The 16,781-nt window shown below is 41.1% G+C and overlaps 1 protein-coding gene across 1 annotated transcript in view; it reads left to right on the plus strand.

Annotated features, from left to right (window-relative positions):
- Nucleotides 1-16,781, plus strand: part of LOC137323922 (disco-interacting protein 2 homolog A-like) — a 215,398-nt gene that overhangs the window by 80,538 nt on the left and 118,079 nt on the right. Inside the window, exon 3 of the mRNA XM_067988011.1 lies at nt 11,981-12,127. Coding sequence (XP_067844112.1) covers nt 11,981-12,127 — 147 coding nt within the window. The remainder of the gene's footprint in view (nt 1-11,980; nt 12,128-16,781) is intronic.

Consider the following 16,781-nt stretch of genomic DNA (forward strand, 5'->3'; position numbering starts at 1 on the left):
TGATACTTAAGTACTGAGCTAAGCGACTACATTGTAGAGTTTCTCAACAGTTTGAACTCTGTTAATGTGAAGTTCAAAGCCTGTTGAATGGTTGAAGTGCACAAATCTGCTTAAGCATTTTCAGGGGAAGAGCTTAAAAATGCAAATTCAAAGCCTTCTGTCATTAAATGTTTTCAGTGGCATTAAAGTTGTATTCCTTCTGGTGAAGGAAATAGTTTTTGCTCTGTGTTGACCCTGAATTAGCTGGTGCTGGCATTTGATGTGTACTAGCATTGGTGTCACAGTGAGAGTTGTGTTGGTACTTACATTGTAGGTATTAGATTTGCACTACTGCTTTTCTCACTGCATTGTAGCAAATTGTCTTAGTTTGTGTTTGAAGTGGAACTGGTTTACAGTGAAGAAATTCCAATATTTAAATTAATATCTATCATATTATACCAGAATGCAATGGTGGTGCTATACTTTCTCATTGTTGCACAAATCTTCCATTGTTTTGCTTGCAGCAGGCATCCTACAGAGTGTGAGTTAAAGCACTTCAATCCTTACTGTACTAAATACAATGAACTGAATATACTTTACACCTCAGTGTTATCATTGTTTGTTTCTGTCCCAAGTACCTATAATCTTATTAACAGCAGAATGTAATGATATTGAGATTTTGAGCTTTCATTTGCTAACTAAAGAAATATTCATGATGTGGAGATGCCGGTGATGGACTGGGGTGGACAAATGTAAGGAATCTTACAACACCAGGTTACAGTCCAACAATTTTATTTTAAAATCACAAACTTTCGGAGATTATCCCCTTTGTCAGGTGAGTGAGTGAATAAGAGGTTCTCAAATCGCATATCTTATATTAGGCTGGGACACCATCACACCAATCAAAAAGTGTCGTTGGTGTTCAGACAGGTTAGCCACGGAAAACAGTAGGTCCCAGTATGCTGAATACACATTGTGTCAAATTACACAGACAGAGAGAAAGAGACCCAAAAGGCAGAGAGAGAGAATATTAAAAACAGAACTTTTTTTTCCCCCTTGCTGGTGGGGTTACATGTAGCGTGACATGAACCCAACATCCCGGTTGAGGCCGTCCTCATGGGTGCGGAACTTGGCTATCAATTTCTGCTCGACGATTTTGCGTTGTCGTGTGTCTCGAAGGCCGCCTTGGAGAGCGCTTACCTGAAGATCGGTGGCTGAATGTCTTTGACTGCTGAAGTGTTCCCCGACTGGGAGGGAACCCTCCTGTCTGGCGATTGTTGTGCGGTGTCCGTTCATCCGTTGTCGCAGTGTCTGCATGGTCTCGCCAATGTACCATGCTCCGGGGCATCCTTTCCTGCAACGTATGAGGTGGACAACGTTGGCCGAGTCACAGGAGTATAAACCATGTACCTGGTGGGTGGTGTCCTCTCGTGTGATGGTGGTATCCACCAGGTACATGGAAAAAAAAGTTATCTGTTTTTAATATTCTCTCTCTCTCTGCCTTTTGGGTCTCTTTCTGTCGGTATAATTTGACACAATGTGTATTCAGCATACTGGGACCTACTGTTTTCCGTAGCTAACCTGTCTGAACACCAACGACACTTTTTGATTGGTGTGATGGTGTCCCAGCCTAATATAAGATATGCGATTTGAGAACCTCTTATTCACTCACTCACCTGATGAAGGGGATAATCTCTGAAAGCTTGTGATTTTAAAATAAAATTGTTGGACTATAACCTGGTGTTGTAAGATTCCTTAAAGAAATATTCTGCATTTGTGTATGCAGAATTCTGTTTACCATAGTTTTCAAATCAGATATGTTCAAATCAAGTAATGTTTACTTTGCTGAAGTATGAAGGGATTGTGTTGGGACCAGGCATTTCAATTATTCGCCATTGGGTCTGAGACCATCCCCCTAAGAAAGGAACGAGGCGTTTGGACAAGAGAACTTTCATTATAATTGAGAAAGAGCAGAATAGGAATCACCAATTACAGTGTTTGTGCCTTTTACTAACTTAGAATGCATTTCAGGACTTTCCATTTAGTGAAAGGGATATTAAGGACCTGTTGTGGTATCACTTAGACATTATACTAACTTACTTCTAATATTTTTACATGGAAATATTGAGCCTTTGAACAGCAGTGATGTGGAAGCTTTTACGAGGAATGTAAATGCATTCAGATGGTGAGTGAAAATATTGGCATATGGTCTGACTGTTTCTCCACATGGTGTCAGGCAGAAAGGTGAGTCTGGCCCAAAAACGCCTCATTTTCAATAATTATGCATTCTTTCCATCTGGTTTTGCACATCCCAAGCTCAAAATGGTGCTCGTTTTTCCTGGTAGCCCAGTTTACAAAAATTAACGGTTGCTCTGGGCACAGTTCACTTCAAGTCTGCATTATATACCATTGCACCATAACAATTCTCTGACCCGCAAGTCCTAGTCAGTTAAGGTATAGCAGTGTGGGATTCTAAATGAATTTGATCTCTTTCAACTGCAGAGCGGTAGCTATCTGGAGCTTTTGATGAAGGTGCTTGTGGTTTCTTTGCTCTTAATCTCTAGGTCTGCACAGGCTGAGGGTATGTACAATAATGAGGAATCCCCTGATTCTGTTTGCTGGCATATATACAGCCAGCATGTTCATGATTTATGGCTCGTGTTATGTTTTATTGCTGGTGTGATAAATTGGAACAGAGATAGCACTTGGGGGAGGTGCAACTTCTGAATATTTTACAGTGATTAGGAATCCAGCAATGCTGTCTTTTTCAAGATTAAGATGATTCTAGTTAGTATCATAGAATTATATAGAAATTACAACATGGAAATGGGCTGTTCGGCCCATGTTGGTGTTTGTTCTGCACATGAGCAGCAATCCTAATCCCATGTGCCGTTGTGACCATATCCCCTTATTCCCCTTTCCTTCAATCTTGTCTTATGAGGAAAGATTGAACAGGTTGGGTCTATACTCATTGGAGTTTAGAAAAATGAGAGGCGATCTTATTGAAACATACAAGATTCTGAGGGGACTCGATAGGGTAGATGCTGAGAGGATGTTACCCCTCATGGGAATCTAAAACTAGGGGACATAGTCTCAGAATAAGGGGTCATCCGTTTAAGACGGAAATGAGGAGGAATTTCCTCTCCCAGAGGGTGGTGAATCTTTGGAATTCTTTACCACAAAAAGCTGTGGAGGCTGAGAGATTGAATACATTCAAGGCTGAGTTAGACAAATTTTTGATCAGCAAGGGAGTCAAACGATATGGGGAAAAGGCGGGAAAGTGAAGTTGAGGTAAAAATCAGATCAGCCATGATCTCATTGAATAGCAGAGCAGGCTCGAGGGACTGAATGGCCTACTCCTGCTCCTATATCTTATGGTCTTATGGTCAATCACCTATGTCTTGTGAACCTGAACCCTTAAATCTCTCTGCGCTCTCATGTCACTCACCTTCCCCCACCCCCCCCCATTCAAAGTATAGTTGTTGCTTTTTTTCAAACCAAAACGTTTACAAGGTGTTAGCCGTGGCTCAGTGGATAGTGCTTTTCCCTCTGAGTCAGAAGGTTGTGGGTTCAAGTCCCACTCCAGAAACTTGAACACATAATCTAGGCTGACACTCCAATGCAGTACTGAAGGAGTGCTGCATTGTCAGAGGTGCCGTCTTTCGGATGAGACTTTAAACCGTCTGCCCTCTCGGGATTATTTCAAAGTTATTCCCAGTGTCCTGGCTAATAATTATCCCTCACGCAACATCTCAAACAGATAATCTGGCTGTTATCTCATTGCTGTTGGTGGGGCCGTACTGTGTGCAAATTGGCTGCCAGGTTTCCTACATTACAACAGTGACTGCACTTCCAGAGTACTTAATTGGCTGTAAAGTGCTTTGGGACGTCCTGCGGTCATGAAAGGCGCGAAATAAATGCAAGTTCTTTTTTCTTTTACTAATATTGAATTCCATCGACCACTTTTCTGCCCATTCCAACATCTTATCAATATCTCCTTGCAGCTTCCTTTGGTCCTCAATTATTTACTCTGCCTCGTATTATAATATTATATTCAAATTTGGACACCACTCACTCGAGTCCTATAGCCAAATCATTGATGTAGCCATTGAATAGAAACAGTCTCCGAGCAGAATCCTGTGGGCCACCAATATCCACGACCTACCACTCCCTTCTAGCCAGTTTTTAATTCAATTTGCAATCTGTCTCCTAATTGCACAATCCTTAATCTTAAATAGTCTCCTGTGGGATAACATGTCAAAAGGTTTCTGAAAGTCCATGCACACTGCATCCACTTCATTTCGCCCATCCATCATATCTGTCAGCTCCTCAAAAGATGATTGACACCAATTCATTTTTTGACTCGTGGACATGTTGCAATGATGTGGGTCCAAAATTGAAAAATAACAGCTGAAGGATATAGCTTAGACTTGGTTAGGCTGGCCCTCATTTGACTAGCTGATTGTATACTACTATTCTACATGATGTAAGTGGAGGTGATCGTGACTGACTTATGGCCATAAGTTTTTGACCTGTTGTATATTACACAGTACTACTATAAATTGTTAATTAACCTTTGAGCATAATGTGAGCCCTTGTTGGTTAGTTGCATTGCTGCAGTGAGATGCTTCAAATTGCTGATGTTGCATTGATTCTTTTAACCAGAGTGTATGTTACAGCTGGAAAGGAACTATTTTATTGGGATCAGCACACTTTGTGCTGTTGCTGCAGAGAAGCAGCACTGGGCAGAACTCCAAGGATGTTGATGACATTCAGCAACTGAGATTAAGGGCTTAAATTTGGCAACTATTCTGGCTGGGTTGCAGTTTTATTTGAACAGCAACTGTTGACAGTCGATGATATCATTAATAGAGATGCACTGGTTGAAACAGTTTGTTGGCCAGCATGGAGTTTTATTATTGATTTTTAGAATTTGGAAAATACTAGGTTGAAACATAACTGTAGTAATGCCAAGAATATTGTGTTTACTGTTAGCTCTTTCTTTACTTCAGCAAAGGCAGAGTGGCATGCTGGACTGTTCGATGGTTTGCAATCATGTTGAGGCTTGGGTGTGCTGCATTGAGGTAGTCATTAACTTTTATCTCCAGAATCGGGGTTTGAACCAGCCCCTAATTACACTGTGGTCACTTAAACAGCTATCTATCCCACCGTTACGCCACCTACTTACTTTCCTTCATTATCCAGAACCAGGTCAAGTAATGCCTCTTTGTTGGATTAATGAAAAAAAATGATAGAGCACCTCATCACGTCCTCGGGGCACCCCAAAACACTTCACACCCATTGAATTACTTTTGAAGTGCAATCATTGTTTATATGTGGCACACAGAAATGTTGCACAAACAATAAATTACATAAATGAACAATGAATGTGTTTTTGGTAGTGCTTGTGGAACAAATAATGGCCAAGATATTGGACTAGCTCACTTTTCCTCTTCGAATAGTGCCACGTTTTCTGCCTAAACAGACAGACAGAGCGCTTTGAGTTAATGTCTTACCGGATCAACTGCATCTCGGACAATACAACAGTTGCTCAGTACCGTACTGAAGTGTCAGCCTAGATTATATGCTCAAGTCCTGGAGTGGAACTTGAACCTACAACCTTCTGAATCAGAGACAAGAATGCCACCAAATGAACCAAGCCCGGCACTTGAAGCAACATATTGACTTATAATATTCTGCAAAATAACCTCCCCCTTTCTCACCACAAACATTTTCCTTATCCCAGTCTGCTTGGGTAGTTTAAAATCTCCTACAATTGTAATTATTATTAATACACACACCTTTTATGTTTCTGCAACTTTTATCCTATTTCCTTTGCACTGTTTGGTCTATAATATATTCCCATGAATGTAACTAATTCCCTTGCTACCCCACAGCTGAATCCAAAGGGATTCTGTTAGGCATATTTCTCTATTTAAATCCTTACACTCTAGTACTATGATATTGTCTATAAAGCACTACTTATGCTCTTTCATCCCTATCCTTGCTGAAAGTCGTATACCCAGTATGTTTAACTCCCAGGATCAAGTTGCAACCATATTTGTTATTGGCATTGTCATAATTTTCTATTTTCGTCAACTCCACCAGTTTCTCAGTTTTGTTTCTTGTACTCTGCACATTACTTTACGTAGGTTTTTACTTTGGATTTCCTTGGTTTTGCAGTTTCCCCTCTTTTTTTGCCTCTCCACATCCTGGTTTCTTCTTTCATACTATCCTGTTATGTTTAACCTCTTTCAAACTTCTTTCCTGCTTAATAACTATACCCCAAAATCTTTCTTACCCTTCCAAATTGGCTACTCTATTCTCTCTCTTCCCCTCCCCCTCGCCCCCCCCCCCCCCCCCACCCCTTGGACTCTGTCACATTAGTTTCAACGCTTTCTTTCATGCAAATAGTATGTTGGCCTTCATTGCAAGAGGATAGGAGCAAGGATATCTTACTGCAGTTATACAGGGCCTTGGTGAGACCACACCTGGAGTATTGTGTGCAGTTTTAGTCTCCTTACCTAAGAAAGGATATACTTGCCATAGAGGGAGTGTAGCGAAGGTTCACCAGACTGATCCCTGGGATGGCAGGACTGTCACATGAGGAGAGATTGGGTTGACTTGGCCTGTATTCACTGAGTTTAGAAGAATGAGAGGGGATCTCATTGGAACATATTAAATTCTGACAGGGCTAGACAGACTGGATGCAGGGAGGATGTTTCTCCTGGCTGGGAGGTCCAGAACGAGGGGTCATAGTCTCGGGATAGGGGGTAGGACATTTAGGACTGAAATGAGGAGAAATTTCTTCACTCAGAGGGTGGTGAACCTGTGGAATTCTCTACCACAGGAGGCTGTGGAGGCCAAGTCACTGAATATATTTAAGAAGGAGCTAGATAGATTTCTAGATACAAAAGGCATCAAGGGGTATGGAGAGAGAGTGGGAATATGGTATTGAGATGGAGGATCAGCCATGATCATATTGAATGGCAGAGCAGGCTCGAAGGGCTGAATGGCCTACTCCTGCTTCTATTTTCTATGTTTCTATGTTCTCACAGTTTAAGTGAACCTCACTCTGAGAATATTGGCCCTATCTCTGTTTAGATGTAGATTGCTCTATCACACACTCACACCTGCCGTAGAACTGGTCCCAGTGCCTCTCCACCACACATTTATCTCCCTAATCTGTCTTTTTTACTGGCTAGTAATCCTGAAATTACTACCCTTTGAGGTCCTGCTTATCTCATTCACGACATGAATCTAATTCTTCATAGGTTGTTGTGCCACCTTTGGGAAACCTGAACACAGTTGCAGGTCAATTAACACATGAACGGGCTTGAACTTGGAGCATCACGACTGGTGCTCCTGCTTTTCCAGATTAAATGTATGGCCATGCATTGGGTCACTGGATGGTCAGTATATCGCTTGTATAATACTAAATAAACAGGAAGAACTCAGTCCTATTCTGTTTTCAGAGATGCACTTCAGGTAAATCACTGATGTTTGCCAGAACTGAATCATTATTTCTGTACAGTACTTTGCAAGCATACCAAATGTAGTGATGGATGTCCTGAACAAGAATGGACCCTTACTTGAGTACCGACACAATGATGTTTGACAGATAAGTTTTCTAGACATGTATCTGATAGTCACTTTCAAAACTAAAGGCGAGTAAAGCTTTGTTAACATGATACAGGGTAATTGAGCTTTCTCAGAGGACACAAACATTGAGCTGTGATAAATGGATGTTTGTCCTTGTAATATTTATGCAGGACTGCCTTAGGGAAGTGTGCTTGGGAAACTGTTTCTCATGGCATTGTGCTGATTGTGTTACTGTAGAGTTTGAAAGAAGTGCAGGAGAGCAACTCTTAGCAAAACTTCTTCCAGAGGGGTGAGTCTCTGCATGACTGGAGAGAACGCAAATATGATTGCAGGGAGTGAATGCATGTGACAAATTTGAGCGAGAGCAGCTACAGATTGAATGCAGATGATGTCTGACTGGGGAGAAAAAAGAGGGGATATAGAGTACAGTGCATTTGGAAAGTATGTGAGTAAAAGACAGTGTTTGTAACTGCAGAGAAAAAGGGAGGGGACACTCAGCTAGAGACAGTAAATCTGTCTGGGGCCTCAATTATTCACAATATTTATTAACGACTTAGATGAAGGCATAGAAAGTCTCATATCTAAGTTTGCCTATGACACAAAGTATGGTGATGTGGAGATGCCGGTGATGGACTGGGGTTGACAATTGTAAACAATTTTACAACACCAAGTTATAGTCCAGCAATTTTATTTTAAATTCACAAGCTTTCGGAGATTTTCTCCTTCCTCAGGCAAACATTTGCCTGAGGAAGGAGAAAATCTCCGAAAGCTTGTGAATTTAAAATAAAATTGCTGGACTATAACTTGGTGTTGTAAAATTGTTTACAAAGTATGGTGGCATTGTAAGCAGTGTCGATGAAAACATAAAATTACAAAGGGATATTGATAGATTAGGTGAATGGGCAAAACTGTGGCAAATGGAATTCAATGTAGACAAATGTGAGGGCATCCACTTTGGATCAAAAAAGGATAGAACAGGGTACTTTCTAAATGGTAAAAAGTTAAAAACAGTGGATGTCCAAAGGGACTTAGGGGTTCAGGTACATAGATCATTGAAGTATTATGAACAGGTGCAGAAAATAATCAAGAAGACTAATAGAATGCTGGCCTTTATATCTAGAGGACTAGCGTACAAGGGGGCAGAAGTTATGCTGCAGCTATACAAAACCCTGGTTAGACCGCACCTGGAGTACTGTGAGCAGTTCTGGGCACCGCACCTTCGGAAGGACATATTGGCCTTGGAGGGAGTGCAGCGTAGGTTTACTAGAATGATACCCGGACTTCAAGGGTTAAGTTACGAGGAGAGATTACACAAATTGGGGTTGTATTCTCTAGAGTTTAGAAGGTTAAAGGGTGATCTGATCGAAGTTTATAAGATATTAAGGAGAACAGATAGGGTGGATAGAGAGAAACTATTTCCACTGGTTGGGGATTCTAGGAGTAGGGGGCACAGTCTAAAAATTAGAGGCAGACCTTTCAGGAGTGAGATTAGAAAACATTTCTACACACAAAGGGTGGTAGAAGTTTGGAACTCTCTTCCACAAACGGCAATTGATACTAGCTCAATTGTTAAATTTAAATCTGAGATTGATAGCTTTTTGGCAACCAAAGGTATTAAGGGATATGGGCCAAAGGCAGGTATATGGAATTAGATCACAGATCAGCCATGATCTTATAAAATGGCGGAGCAGGCACGAGGGGCTGAATGGCCTACTTCTGTTTCTATGTTCCTATGTCTGGAACTTGAGGGAAGAGAAGGAGAAAGCATGACCTGGGGAGACGTGACTCAATGAGAGTAAAGGAATATGTACATGACTGGCGGAGAGTAGGATGGATAATATGTATTATTGGAGTGGATGGGAATGTTGTGTTAGGTTAATAAGAAATTGGAAAGAAATTTTAAGGTTTGGACTGATTGTGGTCAGTTGGTGCTGTATGTCAGAGTCCCTTTAATTCAATTGCAGCGCCCCAATCACTCCCAGAGATGTTTGTAACTCTGGCTCCCTACATTATACTTTTCTATTTGTCGCTCTGCATTTACTTTTTATGTACAATATATAGAAATGATATCATTAATTTGTGGTATAAGTAACATTCTTGCATCACAGATCAGTATCCGGTTTTCAGTTGAATTCTGCCATTTTAGCTGAAGACAGTGCATCCAGCACGAGTGGTAATTTATACTGGTTTCACAATTACAATTTGTGCTTACCACTTTTGTTGTATACAGTTTGATTCTGAAACTAATTTAAAAAAGAATATCGAGTTAGTTTAAGAAAGAAAAAATATTCTGATGTAAAACCTCAGCAATACATCTTGTATAAGAGTTACTTAGCATTTTCTGTTATATCTTTTCAGAGTTCCTGGCCCGGTTTATATTTACCCAGTGAAGGACATTTTGATTTTATTTGTGTCTATACAATTGCATTCCATCTTCCCAATAACTATATAATCAATAAGCTCTGATTAAATTGACACCATCAACTGGAAGAGTGACAGATAAACATGTCCTCAATCAGGACAGAGTACCCTTTCGTTCTGCATTAGCAAACTGTCAACCTAGCTTAATATGTAACTGGGTCAGGAGGTTGTGGGTTTGAGAGCCATATGAGAATTTGAACTTCTAATCTAAAATGGCACTCCAGTTCAGTACTGAGGGAAGAGTACCTTTTTTCCTCAACTAATATCACAATAAAAATTAGCTGATCATTCATCTCATTGCTGTTTGTGGGATGTTGCTGATGCAGAATGGCTGTCATGTTAGCCTACACAATAACAGTCCCTGAAATCCAGAAAGTAATCTGTGTGAAACACTTAAGACATAAAGTACTATTTGAATGCAAGTGTTTTTTTTTGTGAAAACTGATGGTCAGCTCATTTTAATTATGCTTATGATTCTTGAACAAATCCAGTCAGTGTATCGAAAATCAAGTCTTGGCATCAAAACCTTTAGTATAATCCTGGAATATGTTAGGAATTAAATTCTTGGTGTAAACCTTCCCAGCAACGGTGTTCGAGTGTAAAACTGGAATTGTTGCTCCTCTGGAGCAGGGTGTGCAGTACTGCTTTTGACACAAATGCTTTGAGTACCTAGTCTACTGTTCCTTGATATTGCCTGAAAATAAATATTTGACCGATGATACATTCTGAAAATGCTCTGTCATATTGGTGGTTGGATTGCAAAATAAGGTGGGTACTTGGTTGAGAAGTAGGTTAACGTTCAAAGTTACTGATTACTCTGTAGCCTATTCCTCTATTCTATGAGCAAAGGGGGAAGGGATTGAATTTTCATTTTCTGAAGTTGGTGCCATATTTAATGACTTGTGAATATTTCATTTGATCTTTCAAATCCAGAAGATTGAGGAATTTTCCCATTAGTGGTTTGATAATTGTTCTGTCTGGCTCGAGTGCTTTTCCAAATTCAACTTCCAAATCTAATGCTCGCCTAAAATTTCACACTTAACATCAGAAGTACAGCTAAAACCAGTTACCAAGAAGTTTAATTAATACCATTAGAATCATAGAATGATTGCAGCATAGAAGGAGGCCATTCGGTCCATCGAGCCCGTGCTGGCTCTTTGTAAGAGCAATCCAGTTAGTCCCATTCCCCCGCTCTTTCCCTGTAGCCCTTCAGATTTCTTCCCTTCGAGTATTTATCCACTTCCTTTTTGAAAGCCATGATTGAATTTGCTTCCACCACCCTTTCAGGCAACACATTCCAGATCATATCAACTCGTTGCATAAAAAAAAAGTTTTTCCTCATGTCATACTCCAATGGGGGCAGTTGTCAAACACCAATCAATTGTCAATGCATTAGTATAAATTAGCATTGCATAAGTGGGGGATTATCAGCAGATGAAAATGTATAACCTAGGGTACTCATTTGAAGAAACTATAGCTTGCATAACTCTAGAGGGACAGTTGTACAATTTATGATTCTCCACCATGTATACTTATTTGGGGAGGGGGAACTTGTCTAATTACTGATAGTGATGGTGATCATGGGAAGTTTTAGTTGTAGATACTTGGACCTGAATAGTCCAGTTAGATTGGATGAAGTTTTTTTTCAAGCTCCAGTTTTTTGATTCATTTGTTCTGTTTTACCTGCCGTCAACCACCGCCAGTGCCAAACAAAATCTGGTATTAACACTCTGAAGTGTAGCTATTGCAGTGAAAATAGCATAATCTCTTTCTTAAAGAATTTGAGGGGAAAAGAAGAATGGTCATATGTATGAATATTTTATGGTACAGCAGAATTTTAAATTTTAGCCCATACCTGCCGAATAAATGGAAGTCCAGTGCAGCTGTAAGTATCCTTCAGCATGCTGAATAAACAGAATTACATAGAGAGCACGTAGAGAGAGACATCTTAAAGATTAAACCTCTTTTCTTTTTGCAGGTGTAAATCCTTCTTTTCAGATTGAGTCCAGGCTCCCAGGTCCTCTCCAGGCTTCACCTTTCTCCTCCTCCTCTGCTGCTTTTGTGGCTGTATCCAGACAGCCCAAATCCCGAGCCTCCAATTCCAGGGATGAACGCTATCGATCGGGTAAGTCATACTTCTGGGCAGAGATGAGGAAAGATGGTCAGTCAAATAGAAATATGATGGTAAAATGAATCTTTTACTATCAAAAACTGTCCATATTTGATGGGGTGTTGCTGATCCAGGAATTATTTGCATTGAACAAAAAAATCTTCTAATTTCAATCCTTGCAGCATGCCGTTGTTAAGCTCCCATTAGAAATTGGCCTGTGTTAACTCCTACTACACTCTCACCATGTGTGGGATAGTCTTATGCATTTAGTTCTGCATCAACCAACTAGGTGGGTCTTGCCCTTTACAAGCTACACATTCATTTGCGCTGGAATTGAAAACATGGTCTTCAATATTTCCGATCGCATTTCCGTCTCTGCCCAGGAAAGAGAAAAATAGTCCATCAGACTTTGTCACGCGTCTTCCTCTTGTAGGAAAAAAGATGATCTGAGCACGCTAGGTGACCATACAGATGAACGGGATATTAGTTTCCAAGATGGAGAACCAGTTATGCATGGTTCTGCACAACAGTTTTCTCACAGTGGTTGCATGTTATTGAACATATATCGAGGGTTGACCAAGAATTTTTTTCATCTGCCCCCAACAGTAAAAGAAAAGAAAGAACTTGGATTTATATATGTCTTTCACAGCCTCCGTGTCCCAAAAAGCTTCACAGCCAATTAAGGACTTTTGAAGTGTAGTCTCTTGTAATATAGGAAATGTGGCTACCAATTTGCGCAAAGCGGGGTCCCACAAACAGATGATTTGTTTTTTAATTATGTGGATTGAGGAATAAATATTGGCCAGGAAACCGAAAAAAATTTATCCTGCTCTTCTTTGAAATAATGCCATGGGATCTTTTACATCGGTCTCGGTTCAACTTTTCATTTTTTTTATTGTTCGTTCACGGGATGTGGGCATCGCTGGCGAGGCCAGCATTTATTGCCCATCCCTAATTGCCCTTGAGAAGGTAGTGGTGAGCCGCCTTCTTGAACCGCTGCAGTCCGTGTGGTGAAGGGCCTCCCACTGTGCTGTTAGGTAGGGAGATCCAGAATTTTGACCCAGCGACGATGAAAGAACGGCGATATATTTCCAAGTCGAGATGGTGTGTCACTTGGAGGGGAACATGCAGGTGGTGGTGTTCCCATGTGCTTGCTGACCTTGTCCTTCTAGGTGGTAGAGGTCACAGGTTTGGGAGATGCTGCCGAAGAAGCCTTGGCAAGTTGCTGCAGTGCATCCTGTGGCTGGTACACACTGTAGAGACGATGCAACGGTGGTGAAGGGAGTGAATGTTTCGGATGGTTGATGGGGTTCCAATCAAGCGGATGGGATTGGCACCTCCGACAGTGCAACAATTCCTCAGCACTGCACTGGGGTGTCAACCTAGATTATGTGCTCAAGTCTCTGAACTCACGACCTTCTGACTCCGAGGCGAGAGTGCTATCAACTGAACCACAGCTAGCTCCCTGTAGTAGCAGTAACTACATACATTGTTTAGGAAGAAAATCAGAGGAGACCATGTCACAGTAAAAGGTTTTGATACCTGTGTTACAATGACAGTATGTCACCCCTGTGGATTTGCCTTACAGCACATAATCTCTTCCTCATGAGGAGCCGTTATATGATCTTTGAGGTCATCTAATGTTGGACAAGTGTAATATTGGGATATTTTTAGGGGTCGGTGCTGATGCAAGTTAGCTGCCCTTGCATCCACTTGTCATATTTCTCACACCAGTGGACTTCCCAATTTTTGTCTGAAGTCAGGACAACTTGTGGTTTTGTCAGGAAAACTTTCTTAGCATTGCTGGAGGGCTGCTACTACACCAGTAGTTAATGCACTCACTGTAGGAGTTCCATTCTGTTACCACCATATATTGCTCTGCAGAAGTGCTTTGCCAGTTAAAGTGCTTAAAAGCAACTCCAATTACCTTGTGTCTAGCAATCTCATCTGAAGGTTTAAGTAGAGTGAGCTGCCCTTTAGCTCTTATCAGGGTCTTGCGACTTCATTCAGGGTGCTGCACACCCTAGCCTTCAGTCCCAGCGTAGCTGCCCAAAAGTGACTTGTCATTTTCACATTGTTATTCAGCCACATTGCAAAAAGTTCCTGAGGTTCAATTTCCGTGGTAAAAGGTTACCAGTACAGGGAGTTCCTCGTTGTCTTTCCTCAGCAACCAAAGTCGTCTTTAAATGCCTTACTGCAATTGTAGTCCATCTTTAGCAATGGCATATTTGTATTTAGTTGACTAGTTTATCAGAGCTCCTTATTTAAGGGTTACTTGGGCATCAATTCAGCAAATTCCCACTACTTTCCAAGTTCTCAGGTTTCTCTTCAATTACAAGAAGCCTCAGTGGGATCCAGTGCAGCAATCTTCTTATCACCAGACTGTCTTATTCTCCTGCAAGGAAGGTGCCAGTTTTAAAGGAAGGGAACCTGATGCCAGTGGAACATGTATGTTTGTGTCCTTGTATGAAAGGCTGTAATCATTTTTATGGCCTCTTGTATGCGAATATTCATGATGTGGTCTTTCAGTGGTTCTGCATCAGGTCTCCATTGTCCCAGCTAGTGGCGATAAGAGGTGGTCAGCACAGAATCTGAGGTGGTGGTCCCAAAATCGCAACAACCTCTTGCTACCTCTTCCCTTGCTATAGCGTAACATGTATTTAGGGGTTCAGACAGAGGTCCAATGAAATCTAGGTGGTGCGCAAACAGACTTGAATGAAGTCAAGTTAGGAGTGAGAGCCTATCAGTACTACTGTGGTCTCTAAGTGCTTCTCCTTCAGAGGATTAAATAAATTTGAAGTGAGTGTGGCAGTGAAGAAGTCGGCTCAATGGAATTGTCTTTCATGAATGGCAGGTTATATTCCACCATTGACATTCCATGGTCACAACAGTGCCAGAGACATCATGTTCTATTGAGTATTTTATTAACTCTCTGCTAATATTTTGACATGCTTATAAATTTTTCAGTAAATGTGTAAAGCTCCCCCAGTTTGTTCATATACTTAAATTGGCATTATAATTGAATTAGGGAGAAAGGGGGCATTTTACATTAGATTTTACCATTTTAGTTGCCACCTGGAATAGGCAGGTACCTCTATTAATTACACTTCTTAATGTTTGAGGGGGGGTAGCTTTGTGAACGTGGTTGAGAATAATGACTAAAATATTACTTGTGATTTAGAGTTCTCTGTGCAAAGAAAACTAGTCATCAGTTGTTTTCTTTTATCCCTCCTCTCTTGAAAGTGATCTTAAGCAATCATTCATGTCTGAGTTTGAGTAGTCACTTTGCCTGATATTTAACTTGGGAAGGGAAACATCACAGCTAAAAGCATCCTGTTCCTCATAGAATGATACAGCACAGAAGGAGGCCATTCGGCCCATCATGCATGTGCCGGCTCTTTGGTTGAGCTATCCAATTAGTCCCACTCCCTGCTCTTTCCCTGTAGCCCTGCAATTTTTTTTCCTTCAAGTATTTATCTAATTCCCTTTTGAAAGCTATTACTCAATCTGCTTCCACCACCCTTTCAGGCAGTGCATTCCAGATCACAACAACTCGCTGCATAAAATTTACTTTCCTCATCCTGCCTCTGGTGCTTTTGCTAATCACCTTCAATCTGTGTCCTTTGGTTACCAATCCTTCTGCCACTGGAAACAGTTTCTCCTTATTTACTCTATCAAAACCCTTCATGATTTTGACTCCTTCTATTAATCTCCCCATAACCTTCTCTTCTGTAAGGTGAACAACCCCAGCTTCTCAAGTCTCTCCACATGAAGTCCCTCATCCCTGGTACCATTCTAGTAAATCTCTTCTGTACCTTCTCTAAGGCCTTGACATCCTGACTAGTGATTTCTCAGAATTGAACACAATACTCGAGCTGAGGCCAAACCAGTATTTTATAAAGGTTTAGTGTAACTTCCTTGCTTTTGTACTCTATGCCTCTATCTATAAAGCCAAGGATCCCATGTGCTTTTAGAACCGTTTTCTCAATTTGTCCTGCCACCTTCTAAGATTTGTGTACATACACCCCCAGGTCTCTCTGTTCCTGCACCCCCTTTAAAATTGTACCATTTAGTTAGGAAAAGGACATGGAGCGATCTAGAATAAAAATACTTCGGTGGAGGAGGGCCAATTTCAGTGGGTTGAGAACGGATCTGGCCTGGGTAAATTGGAATCAAAGATTGGCAGGCAAAACTGTAATCTAACAATCGATGGCCTTTAAAGAGGAGATGGTTCGGGTACAATCTATGTATATTCCGACGTCGGGTAAAGGTGGGGCAACCAATGCCAGAGCTCCCTGGATGACAAAAGAGACAGAGAGTAACATGAAGCAGAAAAGGGGGGCGAATGACACATGTCAGGTTGATGATACAAGTGAGAACCAGGCTGAATATATAAAGTACAGAGGAGAAGTGAAAAAGGAAATAAGAGGGGCAGAGAGAATAGGCTGGCGGCTAACATAAAAGGGAATCCAAAAGTCGTCTTTAGGCATGTAAATAGTAATCGGGTAGTAAGAGGAGGGATGGGGCCCATTAGGGACCAAAAAGGAGATCTACGCTCGGAAGCAGAGGGCAGGGCTACGGTAATAAATGAGTACTTTGCATCTGTCTTTACCAAGAAAGATGATGCTTCCCAAATCACAGGAAAAGAGGAGGTAGTTGAGATACTGGA

This window comes from Heptranchias perlo, chromosome 7, assembly GCF_035084215.1.
Source record: "Heptranchias perlo isolate sHepPer1 chromosome 7, sHepPer1.hap1, whole genome shotgun sequence".
NCBI lineage: Eukaryota > Metazoa > Chordata > Chondrichthyes > Hexanchiformes > Hexanchidae > Heptranchias > Heptranchias perlo.